This window comes from Tenrec ecaudatus, chromosome 14 (genome assembly GCF_050624435.1).
Source record: "Tenrec ecaudatus isolate mTenEca1 chromosome 14, mTenEca1.hap1, whole genome shotgun sequence".
NCBI lineage: Eukaryota > Metazoa > Chordata > Mammalia > Afrosoricida > Tenrecidae > Tenrec > Tenrec ecaudatus.
Window position 1 is genome coordinate 10,919,198 of NC_134543.1, and position 27,963 is coordinate 10,947,160.

Genomic DNA, 27,963 nt, shown 5'->3' on the forward strand with positions numbered 1-27,963 from the left:
GCTGCCCGGGAAGAAGCACGGCCGGAGTGCTCCTGAGAGGCCAGGATGGTGAGACTTCATGTCACACACTGGACAGGAGAGACCAGCATCTGGAGAAGGACGTCATGCTCGGTCAAGTGGAGGGTCCTCCGGGAGCTGGGTGGGCACGGGGAGAATGGGCAGGACAGGGAAGTGTTTCCTTCTGGGGTGCACAGATAGGGTTGCTGTGGGCCGGAACCCCCTCAATGGCCCGACATCTCCAGGTGCGACACACAGCCCTCTCCGTAACTGAGTGAGGCCCATCAACAAGAATTTCCGGCTGGAGCAGATGAGGAAACTGAGACATGGAGCCTAACCTGGCAGGGCACTCCAGTCTCCCAGGGAGAGTTCCCACACTGTCACAGAGTGATGGTAACAGCCACCAAGAGAGTCGGGCTCACCATCTGCAAAAGACTGCCTGCATCCCCTAAGCCCTTCCCTCAGTGTTGCCAGCAAACAGCAGCCTCCGCGCCCCCGTCTCCCCCCACCACCCGGCCCCTTCTCCCATGGAGCTGCCTGCTTGCCTGTGGGTGGATCCCAGGGTGTCCAGACGTCTGAAGAAGCTTAGAGGGCGGATGGGGGGCAGGAGGGATAGGCTCCGCCAGGGCTGCTTTTTCAGGCTGCGACAGACTGGGGAGGGCGACACCTTCCCTTCCACCTCCCACCGTTCAGCGGTTCTGTTTTCCTGCCACAACACAGCTCTTGGCACCCTGATGGAGTCCTGCCGAGTCCAGCCATCAGCCCCCACCTCCATCTGCCTGGCGGCTACGTGTACCACTTCCTCTGAGGTGGTTGCGCCTGGTGGGCGAAGGCAGGCAGCACTCGTGGGCGGTTAAGCCTTCCAGTCCTGGCCAGCCATGCCCTTGGCCAGTGGAGCTGGAGTCCCGTGACTCGGAAGGTGGAGCTGGCTGCTGGTCTGCAAAGCTAGATCAGACGAAGAAGCGTGCAGCATCGGGATTGGAGGAAGGCTGATTATCCACCTGCAACATGCAGGTGACACGACCTCGCTTGCTGCGAAGCGCCATGGACTGCCAGGGAAGAAACAAGTCTGTCTTGGAAGAAGTCCGGCCAGAATGCTCCTGCAAAGTAAGGATGGCGAGACCGTTTCTCACGTTGTGCATTGGATGTGTGGTCAGCAGAGACCGGTCCCTGGAAGAGGACATCGTGCTTGGTGGAGGGGCAGCGAGAAAGAGGAAGGCCCTCGACCAGACGGATGGACACAGTGGCTGCAACCAGGGTCTCCAACGTGGAAACAATGGTGGGAATGGCGCAGGGCAAGGCAGTGCTTCCTTCTGTTGAGCACGGTCACTGTGAGTGGGAACTATCCTCGGCCATCATCGCTATAGGAGCAGATCACAGGCCTTTCTGCAGTGGGACCATTGCGTGGATTCGAACCCCCAGCCTTGTGGTAGGCAGCTGAGCGCTTAACCGCTGTGTCTCCAGGACGGCTTTTATTTTAATTTTTACCCTTGTCGGGAATGTTCGGAAGTTCCTACAATTTGACAGTCATTGTTCTATGCATGCTGGGTAAATAAGGGGTGTCCTTTAAGACAGTTCTCCTGGATACTCCTACACACCGCCATCGAGTCGACTGTGACACCGCACTCCCACAGGCAGGGCACAACTGCCCTGGTGGGGTTCTGAGGCTGCCTATCTCCACAGGAGCAGAAAGCCTCGTCTTTCTCCCTCAGAGGGACTGGTGGTTTCAAACCGCTGGCCTCGTCTTTCTCCCTCAGAGGGGCTGGTGGTTTCAAACCGCTGGCCTCGTCGTTCGCAACCCAACTCATAATCCACTTCCCGGCCAGAGCTCCTCAGGATTCCAAATCAAGGGGATGAAACAAATGGAACACAAACTCAGTATCGTCAAAGAAACCAGCCTTCCCCGGGCAGGCAGGGGCCCAGCCTGGCATCACCATGGCACACACTCTCTCAGAAGGGGTGGCAGAGTGGGGAAGACAGATGAATGAAATCAACTGGCAAGTATCTTATTACCGACTTGACTGCTCTAAGTGCAACTCCAAAGGGGGTCTTCCCCACCCACACTGCCGCCCAGGGTGCTGAGGGCCAGGGTCCGCAATGCAGCCCGAGGCATGTGGCCTGCCCCCTGCGCATCACCTGGAGAAAGGCTGACACATCAACCCTGAGGCAGTTGTTTCCAGTTCCAGCTGCCTCGGGAGGAGAGCTTTCCTGACGGAGGCCGGCAAGTCCCTTCCCCACACGTGGCTGTGGCCTTGAGGTGGTCACCTCGCCACGCTGCGCCTCAGCAGGCCTCGGTACCATGGAAACGCTGAGTTGACCTGGGACCTAGGGAAATGCCAAGCACAGGCCACCCTCCCCCCAGACCCCAGGAAGAAAACAAAAAGGGGGATTGGTTGTGGAACTTTTCCACTCCGTTCATGCCACTGCTGGTCAGTGGAGTCTTGAGACCTGAGGCAGAAGCGAGAATGGACTTCGTGCATCTGAGAAGCCAGGGAGTCCCTAACTTGGGGGGGGGGGGCGTATCAGGGAGAGTGCAGTGCTGCTTTGCAGGGGAGAGGGCCCTGTGAAAGCCCACCCTTCCAAGAAGGAAATGGAGATGAGCCAGGCTATGGATGAGAGGCCAGGGATGAAGTCAGAGTGTCGAGCCCGAGCCCTTTCCCGTGGATGGCGTAGTAGTTACATAATCTGGTGTCAACTTGAGACTATTAAGAGTGACAGAGTGGAGTTTAGCCTGTCAGGTCACAGCTTGATGACCTCATTTGGAGGTGCTATGGAAGAGATAAATAACTCACTGGAGGCCTGATACACACTCTCTCCTGGAGAGACATTCCTGTTGACAAGACACATGGAGCTACGGTGATGGCAGCCAGAGCCCTGTAGCTGGAGGAGCCATGTGGAGACCCATGCCACAAGCACTGGATCCACAAGACTTTCCATCCACTGGCTGTGATCTTCCTGCACTTGGCGTCATTGCATGTGTTGCGTGAGTCTGCAGAGTTTATAGACTGCTATCAGACATATGGGCTAATATCTGATTTAGGACTTGGACTGGTATGGTAGTTACATAATCTGGTGACAATTTGGAAGGTTTACGAGTAAAGGGGTGGAGTCTAGTCTGTCAATCAGATCATAGTCAGTGAGGACTCTGTATGGGCATGGCCTTCTGAGAATTCCTGGATTTCCTCCTTGGAGGCAAGAGACTGTGTGTGTGTGTGTGTGTGTGTGTGTGTGTGTGTGTGTGTGTGTGTGTGTGTGTGTGTGTGTGTAGGCAAGAGACTGTGTGTGTGTGTGTGTCTGCTCACTCCCTTGGAGACTCTACTGACAACACTCACTCCCTGAGACCTTCTACTGACAAGACACGTGGCACCACACTGATAGACCCCGTACCCTGGGAACTGAAGGAACCAAGTGGAGACCCCTGCCAGTGCTGAGAAGCTTACAACGCCACTGGATACAAAGACTTTCTACCCACTGGCCTGTGATCATCCTGTATTCAGCATCTTTGCATATTGTTTCACGAGTCTTAAGACTTTATAGATTGGTATCAGACATATGGGTTAATATCAGACTTAAGGGCTTGGACTGAACTGGGTTGGGGATGCTTTTTTTTTTACAGATGCTTGTAGGTTGCTGTATATCAGTAGTATGTATTTTTATTTTCAGGCGTCCAAATATCCCTTTAATGTAGAACGTATGTAGTATTGTGTGTGTTATTGTTTGAAGTGAACTTGTTTGTCACAAGACTCCAAGTCCACTTCAGGTTCACTTTCCTCCTTTTTTCTTTAAGCTGGGGATGCTTTCTTAATGTACAATTACCCTTTATTTAAAACTCTTACACACATGTGTGTCTATGGATGTGTTTCTCTAGTCTACCTGTACTAACACAATTGGATTGGGTTGGGATGTTTTCTTAATGTACAATTTCCCTTTGATACAAAGTTCTCTCTTACATATGGGTAAGAGAGAACTCTTGTACTCAAACATACGTGTCTATGAATTTGTTTCTCTAGTCCACCCAGACTACACAGATGGCATCCAGGACTGGGAGAACGGTGAGGAAAGAGCCCCCTACCACTTAGGGTCAAGAGCAGAAGCTAGAGGACTGGAGATATCTTCTCTGCTGTGGTGGTCTACAGCAGCACACGCCTCCAGCAAGGCTGACCCAGTGGCCCCACACCCACCAGAAAGCCTGGGGACCTGGTTGCTTCCCCTCCCCTTTCTTGGGTTGGGGAGGACTCCCCACTGAACTTGGCTTACAAGGAAATGGGGGCACCCCTGAGGTCACAGGACAGGGATGTGGTGTAGAGGTGCAAAGAACTTGCTGAAAACTGGAGCACTGCCCCGAGAGGGCAGCTGAGATGCCAAGACCAGCCTGGGCCCCTCCCAGGGCCACATGCTAAGGTTGGTCCCCTGCCGAGAGGTGAGGTGGGGTGGGTGGGGCAGCCTCTCTGGGACGGTGTGCTTCCGAGGATGGCACAAACACCTCCGTGCTGGTCCGGCGGAAGTGATGCTGCCCCAGAACCTCTGGGGACACTTTTTCCAACAAGGCTAGCCTCTGGGGGCAGCTTCCAGGCTTCCCTGGGAGACAGACCCCTGCTAGGCCGGGGCTGTGAACGCCCATGTCCTGAGGTGGGCTGGGCTGCCTCCTGAGATCACTTGAATTCCACAATTTTCCTGCTGCACCAGGAGCCTTGCCTAGTCCTGTGTTAAGACGCAGGTTCTGTGGCTTATGCTTTTCCAATGATGGCGGGCGGTAGGTGACCTCCTCTCTCTATTACACTGAGCTCGGAAGGTAACATTCTGTGCACTCATGGTCAGGACCCAGACCCAAAGAAAAGTCCTTCTTCCTTTTCTGGTCTCGTTGGGGGTCAGGCCAGAGACAGACCTTGCGTTGGCAACAGATGCTGTGCTGATAGCAGACCCCCCAGCCACGCTGCCCATGCCCCTTCCAGCAGAACAGCTGTTGGCGACTCATTTCATCCCGCTTCTGCTCTGACCTGGCAGGAGGCTGTATTTGTTTAAAAATAACTAAAAAGTAAGTAAGTCAACAGAAGGCCAGCATTTTGAATGTTTTATTTAAATTTTCACAGAAACGTGATTATAGTTAAGCGTCATTATGAGTCACTTTTAACAAGTCTACAGAAATGCACACACAGTGCCTGAATTCCTTCAGAGCAACCGGGAAAGTCGTTTGCATAAGCCATGCTTTAATATGAACCGCCACACCTTGGCCAAACCAGTCTCGACCAGAAGAGATGGGCCCCGGCTGTCCTTAAGAAACGAGTTGTGACCAGGTTAAAAAAAAAAGTGTTTCTGGTTACTGTCGGGAAGGAAGTTACCTGTCCTAAAACCAGCCCTTCAGCCCTGGGTGGGAGCCTCCAAGCCTCAGCCCTGCCTTGTCAGGGGAATTATGGAGCCTTCTGATGGTTAAGCGTGGCATTTGAGAAGGTCAAAACTTACAGGCCACGGTGGTATGCAAATATTGAAACCTCGAAGGAGCACAAAAACCCAGACTTGGAAAAAGGTGGTCAGGCCATGGATGTTAGCCACCTGTCCGCTCTCCCGGGCCAGCCCAGGGTGTGACATTGCTCCATGGCCAGCAGCCCTGCCCGCCACAGCTGCAAGGACCCAGCCCCAGGAGGCTTCACACTTACAAGCCAGCGATGTTCCAGTGTGCTGTTCGAGGCCCTGGCCTGTAGGAGACCTAGTTCATTTCTGCCAGGGGTCGTGGGCACTGGTATATATGACAAGCCAGCTCACACAGAGGAATATTAACACACACACATGGCCCAGGGCCTCGAGTACTTCGGGGAACACACCTCCCATAGGGAAGACCCCCTTCCTCTGGAAGAGGCAGCCGTGGTCTGTGTATGTCTTCCACACAGACTAAGGGCCTTGCAAGCGATCCAAGAGAAAGGGCTTCCCTTCGAATGTGGGGCTTTCTACAACATTCCATGAGGGGCTTCTCAGGCAGAGCTCACAGGCGAGGGAGCCAGCTGTGGGAGTTCACGTTCCCATAGAGAAACCCATCGTTCATGCAGCCCACGGCCAAGACAGGACAGTGACCCCTGCTGTCTGCCAAGTGTCCTTTCTGCTTCAGCACTGATTTAAGGGGGAGGGAGGAATAATTTGGGTTTGAGTAACATTTTCTTAACAATATCAAAATAGGTCCATTATAATATATGCTTACGAACATCCCTGATGAAATAAAACAATCCAGAAGGATTTGTAAACCAGCAAGACTCACAGGGGTGGGAGGTGGCCGGTGGGTCTTCCGAGGCAACAGGACAGGGGCTGGGTCCTTCCTACAGGTTTTCCAGGATGGCTGTAAGCATGAGTCCCAACACTCAAATGTTCTGTCAGTGGGATTAAATTTATGCATAACATTACTAACAGAAGTTGCTTCTTGACTGACATTATCCAATCTCCTTGCCTGAGACCGACATCTAGCAAAACAAACCATTTTTTTGTCTCGGCCACCCAAGGGTCTTGAAGAAGGCGCTTGAGTCCCTTGCACGCCCCAGCCTTCAAAGAGCAGGATATGGGTGAGTGGACCAGGCTGGAGCAGCTCTGGCCCAAGGCACCATGATCACAGGTGAGGGACCCACACTCACAGCGGGAAGAAACCCGTCTGAGAATGCCCACCAGTCACCCCTGGGTTACAATGGCTTTGGGGCAGAGCAGACAAGTAGGGAGTGAAATCATTCCTAATGAGAGACATTTCCTTTCCCAAAGCCAAACCCAACTTCTGAAAACTGAAAAGCAACCACTGTGGGGCTGGCAGGTGGGGAGGCGTCTGTGGGATGGGCTGCGCCACACTGCGTCCTGAACCAGCTGTGAGAACAGCACACGCTCAGCTGGAGGGAGGGAAGGAAAGAGGGAGGGAGGAAGGAAGGTCTGGAGGAGAGGAGGCTGGAAAGCGGACCAATTGTGAAAGATGCCACTTTTATTCCTGGAGCCCTAAAGTGACACTTTTATTGGCCCGAGAGAGCAGGCCTGCCCCGGCGTTCTAGCTGCAATAATACTGCATGCCGTCAACTCTCCGTCTCTTCTTTGACTGAAACTCTTCAAAGAACTGCTGGATGTCTTCTCTCTTAACAACCTGGGGTGGAAAGCAGAGGAGAGGTGACGAGATGACAGAGCAGCCAGGACGGGGCCTGGCCCTCTGAACATAAAGTACAGAAACCAGTAAAACTCTGGGGCCCGTAGGCAGTCAGGACGCATGGAGAACAGATGAGGTTGTGCACGATCTCCCTGCGCTTGGGTCCCCATCAACCCCGGGAAGCAGCAGCGGTCAGGAACTTGGACAGGGCGCGCTGCATCAGAAAGACCCGCTGCAGAAGACCTTTTGAAACCACGAAAAAGCTCAGCGATCACTTAGAGAACAGAGCTGCCCCTGACCCAAGTCCTGGCTTGTTTGCATTTCACGGGCACTTCATTCACCTATCAGGCAATTCAATAGTTCAACCACATCAAGAAGAGTTGTACATGCATCGCCACAATCCATTTTAGAACATTTTCGTTTTCTCATGGTTAAATCGCTTTTAAAACGAGCTGTGTAATTACCATCAGTTCTAGTGTTTCCTCCCCACTCCCACCGTTCCCTCCGGCTCCCTATCTCTCATCCCACCCCTCCACCTCCCTAACCACCCTCGCAGCGCTTTTCATCTGTGTGCATCCACTCCTTCTGTGCTTCCCAAACCGGGAAACCCAACAGTGACAATTTCAAAAAAGAAGACAAAACAAAGTGGTAAGGATAAAACTGTAACAACACAAAGATAAAAATACAAATGCATTAAGAAAGAAAAGACCACAATGAAAAAAAACAATGTCTCGTCATGAAACAAGTAAAAAGTACTTGCGTACACCTAGAACAAATTCAGGTTGGGTCAAGAGAGAAGTCAACTGACCAAGTATCAAGTTCGATCCAGTATAATCACGGATTACAATGATCTCTATCAGGTAGTAAAGCTGTCTGAGACCCTTGCCTGTGTCTAGATGGGATCTGCCAGCAGCTTTATCTGACTAGATACTCTGCAGATGAGCTTTGGGCTTCCAGTGTCCTCCACAGCCTTCTACAAATTGTGTGTTCGCGACTTAGGCTCTGAAACTTTTCCCTTTGTCATATTTGAATTTTGTTACTGTCGTCTGGATCACACAAGCTGGTGTGTTTCTTCCATGTGGACTTAGTTGACTCCTTTTTTAAATGGCTGCTTGTTTAAATACAAGCCTTTAAAGACCCCAGACACTATTCCGATTGGTAGCTGGGCACCATCTGCTTTCTTCACCACCCTTTGCTGTCACACCGTATCTTCAGTGATCATTTCATGCAGGTGAGTCTTGATCAGAACTGACTGCTCTTGGACTGGGGCGAGAGCTCAGTGGGGCCCAGTCATGCCGTTGTTTTACCGTCTCAGATGCACTCCAAGGCTGGACAATAAATAAGGCAGAATGAAGAAGAATGGACGAGTATCGAGTACACCACAGACCACCTGCAGGGCCAACATTGGCTGGGAGAAGCACCACCAAGTGCGACGGCGAGACTTGGTCCTGCGTACTGTAGACACAGGGTCAGGAAGGACCCCTCTCACTGAGAGGATCTGACTGAGCACGACCAGACAGCATTTCACTGTTGCACTGGGGGCTTTAAAATGCTCTTGGAGAAATGGAATTAAAAGGTAATATAAACTTTCCATGATTTTTTTGAAGCCCTCTCATACGCTTTCATGCTATCCCCATGGGCTGGAAGAGAAAACCAATGCTCAGAGTTGGACCGTTCAAAGCTTCACAGCGAGGCAAAATGGCACAGTGCTTAGAAACTTTGATTTCTCATACTAATGGACACCCAAGAAGCAAGCGACTGCAGGGGCCACTTGAAGGTCACATGGCACTGACGCTCTGTGAAATGCCTCAAACGCATTCTCATCGTGAAGAGGTTAAAATCTCGAGGATGCGAGGTAGTACCGATGAAGAACACAGCTTTCCCCCAGATCCTGGGTGCTTCCTCCCAACTACCATGATCCGAATTCTACCTTGCAGGGCTGGATAGGGCAGAGGTTGCACACTGGTACATATGAGGGCTGGAGGCACAGGGAATCCAGGGTGGATGATACCTTCAGGACCAAGGGTGTGAGGGGCGATGCTGGGAGAGTGGAGGGTGAGTGGGTTGGAAGGGGGGAACTGATTACAAGGATCCACATGTGACCTCCTCCCTTGGGGAGGGACGGCGGAGAAGGGGGGGAAGGGGGACTCCGAATAGGGCAAGATATGACAAAATAACGATGTATAAATTACCAGGGGCACATCGGGGAGGGGGGAACGGGGAGGGAGGGGAAAAAAAGAGGACCTGATGCAAAGGGTTTAAGTGGAGAGCAAATGCTTTGAGAATGATTGGGTCAGGGAACGTATGGATGTGCTTTATACAATTGATGTATGTATATGTATGGATTGTGATAAGAGTTGTATGAGTCCCTAATAAAATGTAAAAAAAAGAAAAGAGGAGGAAAAAAAAAGAAAATCATCAGGGCAAAGAATGTACAGATGTGCTTTATACAATTGATGTATGTATATGTATGGACTGTGATAAGAGTTGCATGAGCCCCTAATAAATTGTTTTAAAAAAACAGAGAGAGAAAAAAAAATCTTGAGGCCACGGCCTCCATTATACACATGGCTGGTTCTGGGCCAAGAAACAAGCGTGACACTAAGCAGAGGCCAGCCCCTGCTACAGAAATGACTTGCTGGCCACACAGTGACCTCGGGGAACACCACGTTGGAGGAGGCTCTCTACAGGCAGGCAGTGCTTAGGCCTAGCCCGACAGTGATGGGAAAGGACAGGGACCCATCTCTCAGGGACCCCCTTGGGCATCCTTCACATCTAGGTCTGACCCCCCTGCACTTCTGGCTCCAACAGAGTGAATCACTGAGCCGTCAGGACAGACAGAGGCTGTAAAAAATCTAATTCCATTCTGTGTCAGCATTGGAAAGATGGGAAGGTATTTTAAAGGGGGAAAAATTGCAAGAAAGGATTAAAACTGAAAAGTCGGGGAAGCATTTGCCCCGTCGTGCGGGAGCCTGGTTGCAAACAGGAACCACTGCAGAGTCAGTGCTGCCCTTCAAAGTCTCTCGTGCCCCTCTCACGACCCGAGGCAGGTCTCCGTCCCCATGGAGTCTATCCCGTCTGGCGAGTCCCACTACCCACCCCCGGGGCTCCTGGCTCCCACAGGGCAGGGATGACCTGGGGTCCTCCCAGTAGCCAACTCCTCAGCCACCACTACTGGGTTTTCACGACAAATAACATGCTCACACATGTAACGTGCAGAAATGAAAATATAAAGCAAGACCAGTTCTGACGTGGTTATATAACGTGTGCTACTGGTGGGATACTAGGGGGCCCTGTGCAGATTCTCCATGGCTGCTCCCTCCCTTCAGCCCTTCCAGCCCAGGGTAAAGCCTGGCAGGTCTGGATCTGCTGCTCTCCAGGGCCTCCCGCCTGCACCTCTCTCCCCCCTCTGTGGTACCTCTCAACTGCCCAGCTACGGGGCACCTTCATCCTTTTCATCCAAGCACCCAGTCGACCCAGGAGTGCGGTTTTCAGCTCAACCTACCGTGCCTTCGTCAGCAAACCTCTTCAGATAGTCTTTAAGCTCAGTCTTCAAGTCGTTGTACTCTAAACACAAACAACAAAAGCCAACTTCACACTCGGGCAAACCATTTGCAGGTAAAAAAAAAATACTCCTCACCATTGACATTGGAGTGTGCTCATAGTTAAGACCAAATTCTCCTGAATTTAAACCTGTATAGAAACAGATTACCAATTTCCCCCAACGGCCCTGGGCTTCCTTCTGATAGAGATAGAGAATCGATAGCCTCACTCCCAAGCAGCTGTAAGCTATTGTTGAGATGTTAAACAATTCCAATCTTTCACTTCCTTTGCAGGAAATGAAAGAGATTTCAGTTTTCATTTGTTCAGGATTTTTTTTTTACAGTAAGGGCAACTTTGAGAACTTGCTGAGCGCGCACGCACACACACACTCACACACACAAATACATACCACAGATCAGTTCCACTTGTTGGACTCGATTCATGCTGTTCAGGGTGTCCATTAAAGGGTCCCGTCGGTCAGTGGCCTGCTCAACCTTGCCTTTATTTTCATAAGTCAACACAGTGTCAGACTCGTCAGTCAGGAACAGGACATCAAGGTCTGCATACATTTTCTTCAAGAAACAAAACAAATTTTCTCTTTGGGACTGTGGCTCGCTCACGAGAAGCAGGGAACCCTCTGCAGTGGTTCCGGAGGGAGTAGCCAGGAAGACCTTTGGGCAGAGAGCTACTTGACTCCTTTACACCTCTGACCCCACTCCCTCTCTGAAATCCCAACTCATCCCAAGAGGTCTGTCTGTTCAGAGGTTCTGTTAAAAAATGACTGAGATGGGGGAACGGGGAGGGAGGGGGAGGAAAAAAAGGAAAATGAGCTGATTCCAACCCAAGTAGAAGGCGAATTTTGAGAATGATGAGGGCAACGAATGTATAAGGTTGCTTTACTCAATTGATGTATGTATGGATTGTGATAAGTTGTATGAGCCCCAATAAAATGATTTATTTAAAAAAAAGACTGAGATACTGTAACTGTCAAGTTGTTTCAAGTAGCTCTGACTTAGAAAGATAAACACTGCAATCTAGAAAGAAATATTGCATAATTCTTCATATATATATGATTAAGTATTCAGATTTTAAAAACTGACATACTACAAGATTTTACAATCTTCCTGCATCCCTAGCGGTAACCCCTCAATACCCTTCCCAGATGCCCCGCCCTCCACCAGGCACTCACCATGCAGCCTCTGCAGGTGCATAACTTGCTCCGCCAGTTCAGGGGCCAATAGGTGGCAGTGTCTTTCTTCAGAAATGGTTTTGCTTTAAGTTCCTCAAATTTGCAGCTGAACTGGGAGTCTGCCTGGAGACTCTGCTTCTTAGACGCTGCCTGAAATAAAATGAATTTTCGAAGGGTGTTTGCAAAGCTACTATAGTTGTTAAATTGCCACCGTGTCAAAGCATACTGTTGTGTCTAACGCACAGTTGAAATCCCAAGGGACAGGGAGGACCAGACTCATGGGGCCTTTGTTTTACTTGTTCTATGGTCCAGGTGTGCTTCCTACGTTACCTGGAGACCAGCCTCGGAGCTGGAGCTGGTGCCCGGCTCATGCGTCTGCTCTTTCACGTCTGTGGCAGCAGCATTCCCGCATTCTGGGGTGTCCTCTCTGAGAGGGCCAGCCTGATGATCTCCATTTTCCGTTTTGGCAACTTCCTGATCACCTTTCCCATCAACACTCAGCACCAACCCATCCTCCTCAGCGGACGGCTTAGTGACTGTGGGTACGAAAGAAAAAGCACATGCCACTTCTCAGCCGGCTGACCCGCCAAACCTGATAACACTTAGCACGATTAAAACGTTATTTCAGAATGTGAAAAGGGAAAGAGCCAGCTTTTAGGGCTGGAAAGAAAGTAAGAAGTTAAACTAAGTCAACCGGTCATTTAAAAGCAGACATCATGACTGAAGCACTTTGTGAAGGAGGAAAACCTACTGCAGACAGACAGGGAGCGTGGCTGACTCAGACACCAGTGGCAGTGAGTGGCAAGAGGCCTATGTATGAACACAGGTAGGAGGAGAGTTTGGGGGGATAACAATGGGAGGAGGACGGGGTTAGAGAATGGACATCTGTCAGGGGCAAAGAGAAATGGTACGGGACCTTGTCCTGGACATGCCATTTCACTGTAGTAAGATGAGGCCCTTCGCGATGGGGACAGAGACGGAAGGGAGAAAACAATTAAGAAACCCAAGGAGATGAGGAAGACATACAGATCCAGCGTCTGTGGGACAGGAAGTGAGCGTCCCAAGTCCTTATAAGGACTCCGGGCAAATCAGAGGGGCCTGGTGAGAGCTCTGTTAGGAGCGGCCAGGGCCCTGGGCTGTGGGGAAGAGTTCCCCAAGGCAATGATGAGGTCACAGTCATTGCTCTGAGTAACTGTGATAAGGAGCCCCCAATAAAATGATCTTAAAAAGAAGTAAATAAATAAATCCATCAAGACCATTCTTTATTCACTACTATACGAAGGGGCTTCAAAAAGTTCATAGGAAAAGCCCATTGTCATTTCATTCAATTTTTCCATGAACGGTTTGTAGTCCTCTTGTGGTTTATGCAAACAACAATGTACATACAGCACACTTTTGGGGTACACTATGGAACCCCATTATTACTTTCCTATGCAAGCTATGAGCATAGTTACATTATCTGTGGAAAAAATACTGCAGTTGGTTGGGTCCATTTCTCACTGGCAAATAAAGGCACAACCAAAACCCCGGTCTTGGAGTTGACTCTGACTACGGCAATCTGACACTGGATTCCTGAAGGTTTGCAAATCTATACTGGGCAGACAGCCTCGTCTTTCTTCCAAGAAGTGGCTGGTGGCTTTGAACTGCCTACTTTGTGATCAGCAGTCCATTGCTTACTTGACAACACCACCAGGGCACCTTATAATGACAACAAAGGCATTAGATTAAATAATAACTAACCACCCCTCCCCAACAGTATGCCTTCAAGAACAACTTATTTTCATTTTCTTTCAAAACTCTATTCAAAACCGCCTTCTCTATTTTCTCTGATTCTGGTCCAGCCAGTGTCTGTACCACGTGTCAAGTATACATTGTTTTCCTCACAAGTCTCCCAACCAAGCTTTAGGCTGGTTATACAGAAGGAAGTTATCTCACACAGCCAATCAAAAATAAAAACCAATTTGTAAGAGCCCCCAATAAATAATTAACAAAAGAAACAAAGAGGTAAACAAACAAATGCACTGTCATCAAGTCACTCTGACACGTGGAGCCCCTACAGGCCAGGTAGAACTGCCCCTCTGTGGTTCCGAGACTAACTCTTCATGGGAGCAGGCAGCCTCATCTCGAACGCACAAACTTCACAAGCACAAGCGTGTGGCCCACCTGCCAGGTGCGCAGCGTACGCCCACAGGAAGGAGCAGCGCCTCATGCAAGTCTGGCACACCATCTCCTGGAAATCCCCACTCTCAGGGGGGGCAGCGCCAAGGTGCTGCAAGACAGAAAACAGGGTCTTTTTCTTGTGGCTGCCAAGTTGTCCAAAAGGCCTGTTATTTTATACACCCATACAGGCAGGCCTCGTTCCATCGCACCTCACATTGGAGCTATTGAGATTATTTTTAACCCAAAAAATGGATGGCTTGTGCCAACTGGAGCTATTTTCCCTACAATGTGTGCTCGCGTTGTGGGCCTGTGTCCTGTATCACAGTTTGGTCATTCTCACAATCCTTCACACATCCTCATAATGCTATCACGCATGTAACAGACCAGTATAGTGCAAACAGAGCTTTCATCTCTGTCATGGTGAATAACCCAAATCCGTGTGACTCTCTTTTATTGTAATATGTGTTTGGTTATGGTGGTCAGGAACAGAGATTGCAGTATTTCCATGGTGGTTGTCCTACCTACGGCAACACTGAAGGACAGACTAGAACAGCCCACAGGATTGCCAGGGCTAAAATCTTCACTCCAGCGGCTGGTGGGTTCAAACTGACACCCTTTCGACTTATAGTCGAGTACTTGAACCACTGTGCCACCCAGGCTCTGTGAATAGTGCAACAGCACACTAATATCTGTACTTTGAACAGTGGTTATGATGTAAAATATAGCAATTCAAAAGGGAAAAACAAACTCATGTTTTTATAAAGACAGTACAATAGCTTCAGAAGGTTTAAGTGGCTTCCTCACCCTTCCATGGAACCAGTCTTCACAGACCACACACTGGATCATCTCATCTGGAATCTGACACAGAGAAGCAGGGCGTCAGTTAGTGAGGACATTGAATACTGGGCAGGGCAGCAACTGTAGTCCTTAGTAAAACGAGGGAATGAAAGAATCCTTGACCAGCTCCCGGATTCGCCTAGCTACCCACCAGCAGTCATGAGGATCAGGAAAGGGTTACAGGAAGGTAAGCATTGCAGCTCTCAGTCCTTTCACACCAGCTACCTAGTAGCAGGTTTTAGAACTTTGTAAGTAGGTTATTCACATTTTCCCATTTTACATGGAAACTAAGACCCCAGAAGGAACGTGAAATGAGCCATGTAGTGTATGGCTGGTGGGACTTTTTACTACCTCGGGCTGCCAAGACAACTGAAAGCTAAGTGTTACAAATATCGTTATATGGACACACACAGTTCTATCATCTGAATTAAATAACTAACCCTAGACAAATCACATTCCAAAGGACAAAGACAATTTTCGGAGTGATTTTCCTTTGATTCCTAGGATTTCATATCTACCCTCCCTGTTGGGCCAGCCTTTTCCTGCTGTGGTTTTCTGCCTTGTCAATTGATCCGGCATCCTTTCTTTGTTTCCTCTTTGTTCTCTTTTTCCCAGCCTTTTGATCCTACAGCATTCTAAGTAACACTGTCCCAGGCTTTCCATTATTCAGAGTTGGCTTGATGTTCGTCAACTCAAAGAAAGCTTCACTTTGTCCCTGTTTTATTTGGCTCAATAACAAGAGAAAGCCGGGAAGGTGAGGAATCTAAATAGGGAAATATCTCCATCAAATTAGTCACACACACAAAACTCAATGCAATCAAAACATGGACCAAGGACTGTACCCCCCTAAAAAATCCCCAAACAATTCTGAATAAAGTTTATGACAAATGCCCATTAAACCTACGAAAAGATGTGCAACCTCACCCATGATCTGGGGAATGAAAATTAAGAAAATCCTGTCACTTGTCTGTCACATCAACAAAATCTGAAAAGCCTGATAAAACTTACGGTTGATGCTATTGGTGGTCCAACCTTGTGGCAGACAGAGTCAGTGTTGTTGGTTTCCGGGGGATTGGTTCTTCTGTTTGTTTTAGATTTACTTTGCTGTTGTTGTAAACACACAGCAAAACGTGCCAATTCAATAGTTTCCATGTATAGTTTACGACCTGGATGGCATGCTTGGGTCTGTACAACCATCCCCACCCTCCTTTCTGCAGTTGTTCCCACTCATCACATAAACTCACTGTCCCCGAAGTGTCCTTTCTGATCCTCCACATTGCTGGATCACTCTGCATCTGTATCGATAGGACTTAAGAGATTCTGATGTTGAAAGCAGCCCTCTTTTACTAGGCAGCTGAACTACGGTTTGGTTTTCGGAGTTCATGGGGTGGCGCTGGTTGAAGGTGTAAAGATGATCTCAGGGCAAAAGTGTTAGGGGTTCATCTACCCTCCAGGACTCTAGAAATCTATTCTGCATTTTCCTTCTTTTGATCAGAAATCTTCTGTGGAATCTTGAATTAAAACATGCAGGAACGCTAGCTGGGCAACCATCCAGTTCTTCTGATCTCAAAGCCAAGGGGGAGGTGTTCATGGAGGTGATGGGCCACACACTCTATCAAAACTCAAACTCTCAGGGCAGACGACCCCTTCAGGACCAGCGGTGAGTGGTGATACTGGCAGCGTAGGGGAAGGGTGGGTTAGAAAGGGGGAATCGATTACAAGGATCTACATGTGACCTCCTCCCTGGGGGATGGATAACAGAAATGTGGGTGAAGGGAGACGTTGGACAGGGCAAGATATGACAAAATAATAATTTATAAATTATCAAGGGTTCATGAGGGAGGGGGAAAGGGGGAGGGAGGGGAAAAACTGAGGACCTGATACCAGGGGCTTAAGTGGAGAGCAAATGTTTTGAAAATGATGAGGGCAATGAATGTACAGATGTGCTTTACACAATTGATGTATGTATGGATTGTGATAAGAGTTGTATGAACCCCTAATAAAACGATTAAAAGAAAAAAAACCCTCAAACTCAATGCTGCCTCAAACTCAATCTAGTTGCTGCCTGAGTCTTTCTCCTGAGAGGCAGCTGGTGGCTTCAATCAAACTGCTGACCTTTAAGGTCATAGCCCAATGTGTAATCACTATACCACCAGGGCTCCTTCTAGCTTCCTCCTCTTGCTGACTCTCCTTAGTTAAGGTCATAGCCCAATGTGTAATCACTACACCACCAGGGCTCCTTCTACCTTCCTCCTCTTGCTGACTCTCCTTAGTTCTCTGTTGCTCCAGGCAAACAGAGACTGAGTGTTGGGCCCTGGGTTGTTTGTGCAAGCTTTTAAGACCCCAGGTACTACGCAAGTCGTATGCATCACTGGCATTCCATTCCCTTCTAGGAGCCCTGCTGGTGCAGTGGTTATACACTGAGCTAAAATCTGCAAGGTGGACAGTTCAAAGCCATCAGTGCCTCCTTGGGGGGCAAAGACTGGGCTTTCTACTCCCATAAACAATTAGTCTCAGACCCCCACAATGGGTTGTTATGAATTGGCATTGACTCAATAGCAGTGAGCTTCTATTTTACTCCCTCCAATGCTATCAGAAATAGAAGTATTTCCCTCATTTCCTTTTCAGATTTCTCAGTGCTAGTGTACAGAACTCCATCTGATTTTTCTGTGTTGACTTTGTATCCTACAACTCTGCAAACTTCCTCTACTATGAAAGTACTCTAACAGAATTAGGATCACACCTGTTAATGCAACTCTTCTTCACCCACTGATGCCCACCCTAGGGGAATACTTGTAGGCGAGCACTCAGAAAAGCCTCCTTCACACTGTAGTGCAAAAGGGGACATCACCACTCCAGCACAGGAGACCATTTAGAGGAACTAGTGCATGCACAGACAACAATGGGCGGCTCTGCAGCAGTGAGAATGCTGTAGCTCTGCATGGGAGACATGCATGCAAAGATGCCCGTTACATAGACTCGAGTAAGAGAAACAAGTTGCAGAACTAAATGCACAAATTTTCACTTTTGTTAACAAGGAAAAAAAAAGGCAAACCTATGGAAGCCCAAGTTCACTAACTCTATACGTATGCATTGTAAATTATACACACATATCTAAAGCAGAGTAGTTAGGCAGGTGGAAGGCACAGTAGTGAAGGAAGAAAAATGTTTGCATTTTTGTTATGGTTCTAATAAAAAAATGTAAAGGACCCAGTTTTTATACTCTAGCTTTTTGCCTTCCAAAGAGGCAAGAATGTAAAGGTCAGGTCTTGAGTGAATGGGGAGGGTGGGGGGTGGAGAGCAGGCAGAGAGAGAAAGGGAAGGAGTCAGAGGAAAGAAGAAAAGAAGGCCAGGTCTCAGGAAAGCCAGCCCGATGTTTCATTCTCCTGATGTGAAAGGGAGTACAGTTCAGATCGGTACCAGCTGTACATTTAGCCTAGAACTCAAAGGAATACACAGAGGATCTTTCACAATTACTCAATGCCCTCCTGAACAGCTCAAAAACCAAACAAATGTACTGCCTTTGAGTTCATTCAACTCATAGCAACCCTGTAGGACAGGGTAGAACTGTCCCTCTGGGTTTCCAAGGCTGTAACTCTTGACAGGAGTAGAAAGCCTCATTTTTCTCCAGGGAAGCAGCAGGTAGTTTCGAATTGCTGACCTTGCAGTTTGCAGCTCAACATGTAAGCACTACGTCACCAGGGCACCAGTTACAGATGCCCGAGAGGCTGAGGAATTAAAGGCAGACCTGACAAGAGTCCCAGGTTTGAATCTCCAATTCTCTTACCTCATCTTCAGGATCAGGATAAGGTCTCTTGCAAATGCAATACAATCCAAAAAAGTTGTCATTGTACTTATTGCCTGAATTTGCCTTTGCTTTATCCTAAAAGAGAATTTCAGTATGTAATATGGCCCAATTGTCATTCACCAGGAGATATATGTATACATTAAATAAGTATCTTTGTCCAACTCCCCAGAATCTGATCTTTCACTTCAAAAGTACAATTGGGGTGGGGTGGGTGGGGGAGATCACTCCTATTAAAGGGAGACTTCTCCCATGAGTCACAGGAGTAAAATGAAATTTATGTTTTGGAACATTGAGGAAAACCCAATATACCCACTCAATTAAACAGACATAACAGTTCATCATTATTAGCCTGTGTAAATGGCTACTGCTCTCGGCCCTGCAGAGACAGTCAAGGACCCTGGGTTACTAGGAGATCACAAAGAGGTAAGGGAATTATCTAAAAATAACCTTCCACGCAGGGAACAAACTTGACAGCTGGAACAGTTATGACTGAACAATGAGGCATCACTTTCGTTTCTGTTGCTTTTATTAAAGGTTACTGTCTCAGCAGCTTGTATTAACTAAACCCAGTAAAAGGCCCTGGTGTGTAGCTAGCCCAAATTCCTGGTCACTGCGTTTTATATAGTCCGTTTTCTGTGAAAGCCTAACATGAGCACAACCAACATAATTCAACCTGAAAGGAACATTTCCTTCCCAAACCCTTCACCTTCAGTACGAACTATAGGGTAGACTCTGCATGGATGACACAGTTTTTATAACAAAATAATGCTCAAACCTAACGATTGTTAGGAGGAAGGAGGTCTGGGCCATGTTTTGTTCTGCTGTGCAGAGGGTTGCTATGAATCTGACAGGTACCTAACATGTTGAGTCTACCTAACAAGAACTGATTTGACCATTTGCAGAGAGTAAAAACAAGGCATCCTTTGGGGAAAACATTCAGTTTTTACCCACTCTAGTAAATATCAACTTCACCTCCTTTCTACTTATCATATAGTTACAGGGCTTACTTACAGGAAATAATTTGCATTCCAAGGTTTTGAACTTGCCGTTTCCACAATCACAACGAAAATTCCTGAAACAGAGGACAAAGGGCAAGTTTAACTTCTTTATTAAACTCAAATCCACAGTGGAATCCTTTCTATTCCTTTCCGGAGTCACAAAACAGAGTGGCCTTGATTACTGTTCAGAATATCCAGTTACGAAGGACATTTTAAATTCCAGAAATTAACATGCACAAAGACACAAATACATTCAAGGGGCTCCACAGGTTCGTGGGGGAAACTCCATTATCTTTGTGCTCCATTTTTCCACTGACTCTTCGAAGCCCCCTCCTCTATAAATGTGCCTGTGGGTGTTTACCTGTGAGTGTGTGTACAAAAAAGCCAGAGAATAGGTGGCTTGCGTTTGAACCATAATTATATCTGAAAAGGCCCACTGACATGATATAAATTAATTTCACTAGTACACCTCCACTTTTAATGGGGAAACGTAGAGTGAGGAAAGAAGCAGCCAGCAACCATCTCTGATGGGCTTTACCTTTTTGTATATAGTTCAAACAGTTTGTGACTTCCGTGGCACTCGTAACTGCACGCCAGACAAATGCCTGCTGGTTCCTCTCCCTCCGGAGTGCAGGTACTGCAGGCATAGAGTGCTTGTCTCTTCACTGAGCCCTGGAAGTCCCAAAGTAGAACCGGAGAGAGGCAGAGAATGAAGTCATACAACAGGGCAGGGTTACCTAACAGTATCAAAGGAAGATCTGACAAACGACTGAAATCAGATTGTCTGTCAGGATCATCCTGTAATGCAGAACCACTAAGATAAAGTTAATTCAACAAAGTACCAAAACGGGCTGTGTGTTTCCTATCACTTTACATAGCTCTGTTTCCAGTACTAGGAAGTTTTCAGATGGCCATCAACTTGAAGCATGCTGCTCAGGGTGAACCATTTCAACCCCAAAATGTAGGGGAATGTGTGTAGGTTCTTATAAGTATTATTACACGTTCATTTTGGAGAATGCTGACAATTCTACCAAGGGGGGGGAAATCAATGATTCACATGATGAAGTATTTAGAGGTACACAGTCATGAGGTCTACAACTTATTTCCAGATGGTTCAGCCAAAGAGAAAAAAGGGTATTAAATAGAGAAGTAAAATAATTAAAAATGCATGTGAGAGGTATACAGGTGTTCATAAACAATATTCTTTAAACTTAGTCATAACTTCCATTTTATTCAAAGTTACAAAAGCAAAGGGTAATAGCCAAAATGTATGTAGGCTTTTAGCAATCTTGATCATGGCTCCACTCTAGGGAGTGCGGAGACACAGAGCAGCTTTCCAGTGCCAGCACGTTCCGGTTCCTGACTGAGAAGACAGGTTCACTTTCCCCCAAAAAATATACATATGATTTGTGCAATTTGCCATTATGGTTTAGTATAATAAAAATAAAACTTAAAAGGAATCCCTTTTATAGACCTGTATTTCAAAAGTAGCTGATACAGGGGCTTATGAAACCTGTCATCATTAATTTAAAAGGATAGCTGGGACAAAAGTTGTTTTAGTGGTGACCAAAGGTTTTAAAACACCAGCTATTATCTGGATGCCAGGATTAGCCAGGAATCTAACTACTGTCCAGTGTGTTATTGGTCAACAATGACCAATATGATCTCATCGCACTGTGACATAGTGACAGCAAGTCTCTTCCCTCATCCCCCAATGTCCCAGGGATCCTCCTATCCAGTTAGCCTTCTTCCTGCAAATGACTGATCCTTGCTTTCTCCTCCAAACCCTTCCCCTACTTGATACCTAGGGTATACATTCCCTCCCCCCTACCCCCACCCCACTGCCATCGAGTTCAATTCCAACTCTTAGAAATCGTCCAGGGCAGAGTGGAAGTGCTCTCTATGGCTTCAGAGAATGTCAGTCTTTCTGGGGTTAGCCGGCCTCATTTCACTCATGGCTGGGGCTTTGAACCACCGCCTTGGTCACTCCATCACAATCCTTCCAACCCTTAATCACAATGTCTTCCAAAATGTCAACTTCCTCCTCTCCCTGTGCTCCTTGGCCGTGCCACATGCTGCTCTGCTGCAAGACTGTCACCAGGAGGTCACACTACAGGCGGACATGGCACTTGCTTCCATTTCAACAGCAAAGACGGGGCATGTGGCAAACTACATTGCAAAGAAAACGAGCTGTGCAGTTCAGCGCGCACAGGGCGACTTTCTGATCCAGCGCTTTTACCCTTGGCGCGAATTCACCTAGTGATTTTGACCCAAGACGCGAGGGCTGAATCCCAGTCAGGACTTGGTGGGGAGAGGGACTGCATAACTACATTTCAAATTCTCCTGGAATCCAGACTTTCTGGAACCACAGAGGCTGGAGGAACCCTTGAAACCATTGCCCTGAGATCACCTTTCAATCTTCAATTGCACCACACAGTGTGGTTTGACTGGTACCGAACGCCTGCCCTGAACAGGACGCTTTCAAGAACTCTCTCTTCGGGAACGAAGCTACACCGGCAGGCGACGGACTGGGGTGGCATTTGGGTGGCCGGCGAGTTGAGGTGAGCGGGGGAGGAGCCACTGGGAGAAGGGCCGCGAAAACGGTTGCACAACTTCAAGAGGTGACCGGTGCCACCGCCCTGGACGGATAGAGACCGTCTGTAGTGGTGTTACATGTTGCTGTGGATATTCCCGACAACAAAATAAAAGCCAGTCAAACCAAACCCAAAGCAATGGTTCGGTTCCTAATAAACTCCCTCGGGATGGGAGGCGGAGGAACAAAGACGTCTGGATTTCCGTGGTCTCGGGGTGGTTTTCTGAGAGGCGGCGGGGCCAGCGAGGAGCCGGGAGACGGCGGACGGAACGCCGGGCGCCGCACCGAGGAAGACTGAGGGAGGGAGGGAGCAGGCAGGGCGCAGACCGAGGACCAGGTCCTGGGAGGGGCAGACCCGCGCCGCCCGCCCGCACCACACCCGAGGCGCGCGGCGAGGCGGCGGCGGGAACTGGGAGTCGTCGGGAGGGGGATTCGGCGGGAGCCGGAGGGGAGACGAGGCCCCGGGTCGCGCGCCCACCTGCGAATAGGAGCACTTCTCCGAGTCGCTGCCGCCCAGCACCGCGCACGCCTCATTCTCCAGCTCCTCGTCCTCCTCCAGCACGTCCACCAGCGACACCACAGGTTCCAGCTCGGCCTGCCGCCCCGCAGCGCCCTCGGCTCCGGCCATCCTCAACTGTCACCGGGCGCAGCGCTGGCTCGGCGGAGGCGGGAAAAAGCGGCCGCGAGAGGCGGGGCCGAAGTAGGCGGGGCCCGAGGGCCGGCAACCAATCCCGAAACCAGGAAGTGAGGGGAAAGGGGCGGGGCGGGGAGACTCCACCCACCCACCCCGACCCACGGAAGTCACGCCTCTCCTTTCTCCCGCCCGCGCGCGCTGGCGGCTGGCTTCCGCTTCCGGGTGGTGTCTCGTTCTGGCGCGGGTTTGAAGCTGTGCAGTCGCCATGGAACTGCTGGGCGAGTTTGTGGAGTGGGACGGGCGGCGGCAGCAGCTGCGGGTGTCCTTTGAGGTGCCGAACGAAGGCGACCCTTTCGAGGGCCTTTTGTCGGCGTTGCAGCAGATGAGGGAGAGCGTGAACGAGCTGCTCAACCCCCTGATGCAGCGGGGAGCGCCGGACGCCGCGGCGGCGGCGGCGGCTGAGGAGGCCGTGGACGATGAATTCGGTGAGTTCTCCGGTGGCACGAGGAGTGGGCCGGCTTCCCGTGAAAGAAGTATTCCCACTAAGACTGGTCAGCACTCACGGCCATCTGGGCTGTGTCCACGGAAGCATTTTCACCACTAGATGCCTTTTCATTTTTACGCACCCCCCACCCCCAAACGTACTGGACGCCCGCGGCCAGGTGAAGGGACAGCCGCGCGGAACTCAGGCGGGGTGGGGAATTGCAGACGAGCACTTCTTCACCGAGTGCAGTGTACACCCTGTGCTGCCTCGGTGTCCGGTCCCCGCCCCCCAGGAAGGCTTCCGAGGGGGCCTGGCTCCTTCGAGCTAAATGTGGTAGTAAAAAGGCATTTGGGGGGAGCTGTCGCAAATGGGAACAAACTGCAGTTTATGGATCATCGCCGACCTTCCAGGTTCTCCTCTCAATACCCAACCTCGTAGATGGCATTTGGGAAGTATTCTTTATGACCATGACATTGAACGGTATTAACTCCCCGCAACCCCTCTTCTCGTCCCTGCAGTCACTTTAAAAAAATTTCACCTGGAGGACAAAAACCAGATCTGATCTGGTTTGACTTCCTGTTCTGGAGACCTAAAATTTTGACTACACCTTGATAATGTTGGATGTTGGTGAAGTCAATTCAGAACACTACTTGAGTTCAAGCTGATAAGTAAGCTTAACTTACATGTATGTTGAAAGAGTAGCCCTGTTTCTTGGCTCTCTCATCTATTTTAGTGTTATAAGGGCAAGAATATAGGCATTAAAAAATACTACCATAACTTACTGGAAAAATTACTGCCACCTGTTGTATACTTTTTCAGTCAGTAAAGGAAAGCGTTTCTTAAATTTATTTTTTATTTGATGATCAAAACACTTTAGTCTGAGTACTTTTGTAAAAAATGAAAGATTAAAGTGGACTTTATGTTGTATGAATTAGATCTCAGAAGAAAGATGAGATACAAATTATAACAGCACCTTTAAAAGTTATAGAACCTCAGCTCCAAAAAGACAGATAATCCACTTTAGAAATGGACAAAACATTTGAATGGGCATTTCTCAGATCCGGCGTCCATGAGCACATGAAAAGATGCTCTGTATCATGAGCCACCAGGGAAATGCAAATCCAAACCACAGGGGTGATTGGAAACATAAACGGGTCTGAACTGTATGTGTGAAGGTGGGTGAAGTGACACATGTGTTTGTTACCTATAGGCCACATTTAAAAAAAAATACTACACAGCCACCAAGATGCCTGTAATAAAGACGATCAAAGGCACAGGTAAGGCTGCACAGCCAGATGTTTGTTGTCAGTAAGTTGTACCCCTGTGAAAAGCTGGATGGGCAGATGTGATCAATTTATAGTGTCTAAAAAGAAAAAAAACAAACAGTAGGCGTTCATTGCTGAGGCTGCTTATGGCTAACCAAACACCTCGTGAGATTTGGTTCCTTGGTTTGAAGGTGTGGGGTCCTGGTTTCATGAACTATATATAGTTAATTGGCCTAAGATCACCTTCAGTGCTTCTGTTGGACCTACGTGGTTGCCGAGTGGCCTAGTGCCTGAGTCTGAAAGAGTGCGCGAGACCACCCAAGGCACAGCAATTGCTCTCTCTCCATTTGGAGGAAGAATGAGTGGGAATAGGAAGAAAGTACGGAATGTGTGGCTAAAGGGCCGCCCTCTTTTGCTGTGAGATTAGCAAAACTGATGGTGCCTGGCTACCAATAATGTACATTTGATCAATGTTTTCAAAGGAGAATCCTTAACAGAAGGGGGGAAATGCAGAGGAGAATTTCAGATTCTCATGGATTCCGTACTTAACCTTCTAGAACAGTGGTTCTCAACCTTCCTAATGACATGACCCTTTCATACAGTTGCTCATGTTGTAACCACTACCCCCAGCCATAAAATTATTTTCGTTGCTATTTCATAACTGTAATTTTCTGACTATTGTGAATCAGGCGACCCCTGTGAAAAGATCGTTGGACCCCCAAAGGGGTCTCCACCCATAGGTTGAGAAACACTGTTCTAGAGCCCTGGAGGATGGGTTAATCCTGTGGGCCTGATGTAATTTTTCACCAAAAAGACCCCTGAAGTTGGTCTAAAAACCAGAGTTTAGCGTAACTGGTTTTTTTTTTTTAAGCCCACCTTGAACATTGACCTTTTAGAATGTCTGTATGGGATCCAATTGACAGCAGCAGCCAAGAAGATGAGACTGCCAGCTGAGTGTAGTGAACTGAATCATGTTAAGTAAGAGAGGAACAACTCCAAAAAGGAGTCCACCTCAAATAATGTAGTCAGCATCGCCAAATTGTACATGTAGGGACCGCTGAATTGGTGTGTGCTGTGAACACTCAACACAAGGGGAGAAAGATGACAACCACAAGTGTTGGTGAGGAAAGTTTGGCTTCTCCTCAAAGCTAACATAGGATTACCACATGTCCCTCCTAGGGCATTCCTTTACCTGTCTCACACCTAGACCTAAGAGAGATGAAAACATGTCCACCCCCAAAAGAGGAAGTACTGATACATGCCACACACGGATGAACCTTGAAAACATGCTGCAGGAAAGAACAAAGACACAAAGGGCCATGTGTGATTCCTTTTAGATAGAAGGTCCAGCATAGACAAGGCCGCCGAAGGAAAATAGACTAGCAGTTGTGAGGAGCTGGGACGGGATGAGGGCGGAGTCACTGATGATGATTACTGGGTTTCCTTTGATGGTGATAAAAATGTGCTAGAATGAGATAGGGGTAATGGCTGTATAACCTTGTAAATCTATTTAAACCATTTGCAAAGGGGGAATGTTTTGGTGTGTGAATTTCTCCCCCCCCCCCAAAAAAAAAGTGATGGAGACAGATTATATTAGAAAATCTTCCATCGTTTATATTTTTGAATCTGACATCATACATGGTTTACTAATCCCCAAAATGAAATGATCTCTATCAGCCATTTTATTGTATTTTCTATCAGCCATTTTAATGATCAGTGTTTCTTTTGAACTATTCAACATGTTATACCACAAATATTTGTTTCAAAAGGTGATGATGAAGATGGTATAGAAGATGAAAATAACGTTGATAACGGAACTAACTCAGATGGACCCTCTGCAAAAAGGCTGAAGTCACCATTTTTACAATAGTGTTGATAAGATTTTTAACTAAAAGACTGCTACTATCCTAATTACCTACTATCCCAATTACCATGCACTACCATGTCAGGAAGACTTAAGAATGTTATCATGCAACTGTTTGGAAAAATCATCTTTAATTCCCCGGGACAATTTTATCAAAGGGAAAAAAAATCTGTTTTCTTGAGTGGGGAAGAACTGTCAAACCATGGAAATAAAATCAGAGCCCTTGGATACAGTTGTGTGCTGTCTATATCTTTAAGCTTCTGCTTCAGTTACAAAACTACGTAGCATTTCAAGCACATGAGCAAGTGGCAAAAGTTGGGTATTAAAATATATTAGGAGTGATAGCTCGTGATACATGGAAGGTAAATGAGAGCATATTAGAAATGCTGACAGAGAATCCTTGCGTGTGTGCCAAGGAAATTGAACCACATCTATGCTCACCACATTCCCATCACCCTGAACCCAAACCAAAAAAATTCACTGACATCTAGGCGATTCTGAATCCTAGCAACCCTCTGTGGGATTTCAGAGTCTGTAAGTCTTTTATGAAACAGGATAGTCTCATTTTCCTCAGAGCAGCTGGTGGGTTTGAACCACCAACCCTGTGGGTAGCAGTCCCAATAATTCCCCAATAGTCCCATCCAAGGAAGCCTTTAATCTATATTCAGGCCCAATCTATAAACCCAAAGAAACCTGAAATCCATACTCAGATGCAATTATAATTATAAGCATTCAAAGATGAAACCATTTAATAAATAATGTATTCATCTCCTGTTTTAATTTAGGCCACAAGAGCTGATGGAATGTCTTAAATTAACAGCTAACTGTAGCTTAGATGTTTTTCTGCCTCCTGTACTTGTGTACAATACCACTAATTCCTTTAAAGAAACCTGCTTCCTAAAATGCATTTGTGGCTTCCTAAGGCTTTCTACTTGTGTGAAGAGCTAAAGAAACCCACAAAGGCCCAGATTTACCTTGTCCTGTTGCATCACCATGAATAGGAATCGATGTCAGGAAGTAATTTCACAAATGATCATTTATTTCTAAAATAGGCTGAATCTAAGAATAAGAATTGATGGCTCATCACTGGCAGAGCTGCAGTTTTTGTGTTTGTTTTGTGTGTGTGTGTGTGTGTACATATGTGCATGTGTCCATAGTCTTTTGCCTTTTGTTTCTTTTAAGCTGATAAAAAGAATCCATCACATGGGCAGAAATGCCTGTTTGGTTAATTAATGATAATGTCTAATATTGGGACTTCACCTCAGTTACTGATTATAGTTTTTTTAAAATCTATGTACAATTCTATTTTTTAAAAAACCTAAGATGTATAGAATTAAAATAGGTCCATTTTTTAAATTAGCAATCTTTGGCTCCCTAAACAATATGTATAAGGGAGGAATTTCAAGAAAAGGTGCTTGTCACCCTGTGTTTCGAGATTCTGGGCTCTAGATTTTATGGGATTTTTCCTTCATTTCAATACTGAAGGTGG

General features: G+C 47.7%; 2 protein-coding genes across 3 annotated transcripts; one reads left to right on the plus strand and one right to left on the minus strand.

Moving 5' to 3' along the window:
* Positions 1-6,925: 6,925 nt before the first annotated feature.
* On the minus strand, positions 6,926-22,905 carry UBR7 (ubiquitin protein ligase E3 component n-recognin 7). The gene is made up of 11 exons (XM_075531136.1): positions 22,706-22,905; positions 20,173-20,306; positions 19,648-19,708; positions 18,616-18,711; positions 14,796-14,849; positions 13,995-14,100; positions 12,162-12,367; positions 11,832-11,981; positions 11,052-11,214; positions 10,605-10,666; positions 6,926-7,099 (listed from the first exon to the last, which is right to left on the minus strand). The coding sequence occupies exons 1-11, from the start codon at positions 22,853-22,855 to the stop codon at positions 7,007-7,009; spliced, it is 1,275 nt and encodes a 424-aa protein (XP_075387251.1). The 5' UTR covers positions 22,856-22,905; the 3' UTR covers positions 6,926-7,006.
* A 178-nt stretch (positions 22,906-23,083) lies between these two features.
* Positions 23,084-26,702, plus strand: GON7 (GON7 subunit of KEOPS complex). 2 transcript variants are annotated; one of them, XR_012779731.1, is made up of 3 exons: positions 23,084-23,346; positions 24,556-24,622; positions 26,380-26,702. XR_012779731.1 is itself a non-coding variant. In XM_075531687.1 (2 exons), the coding sequence occupies exons 1-2, from the start codon at positions 23,127-23,129 to the stop codon at positions 26,478-26,480; spliced, it is 321 nt and encodes a 106-aa protein (XP_075387802.1). In that variant the 5' UTR covers positions 23,084-23,126; the 3' UTR covers positions 26,481-26,702. The 2 variants fall into 2 exon arrangements, 1 of the variants encoding a protein (XP_075387802.1); XM_075531687.1 differs by lacking the exon at positions 24,556-24,622.
* Positions 26,703-27,963: the final 1,261 nt, after the last annotated feature.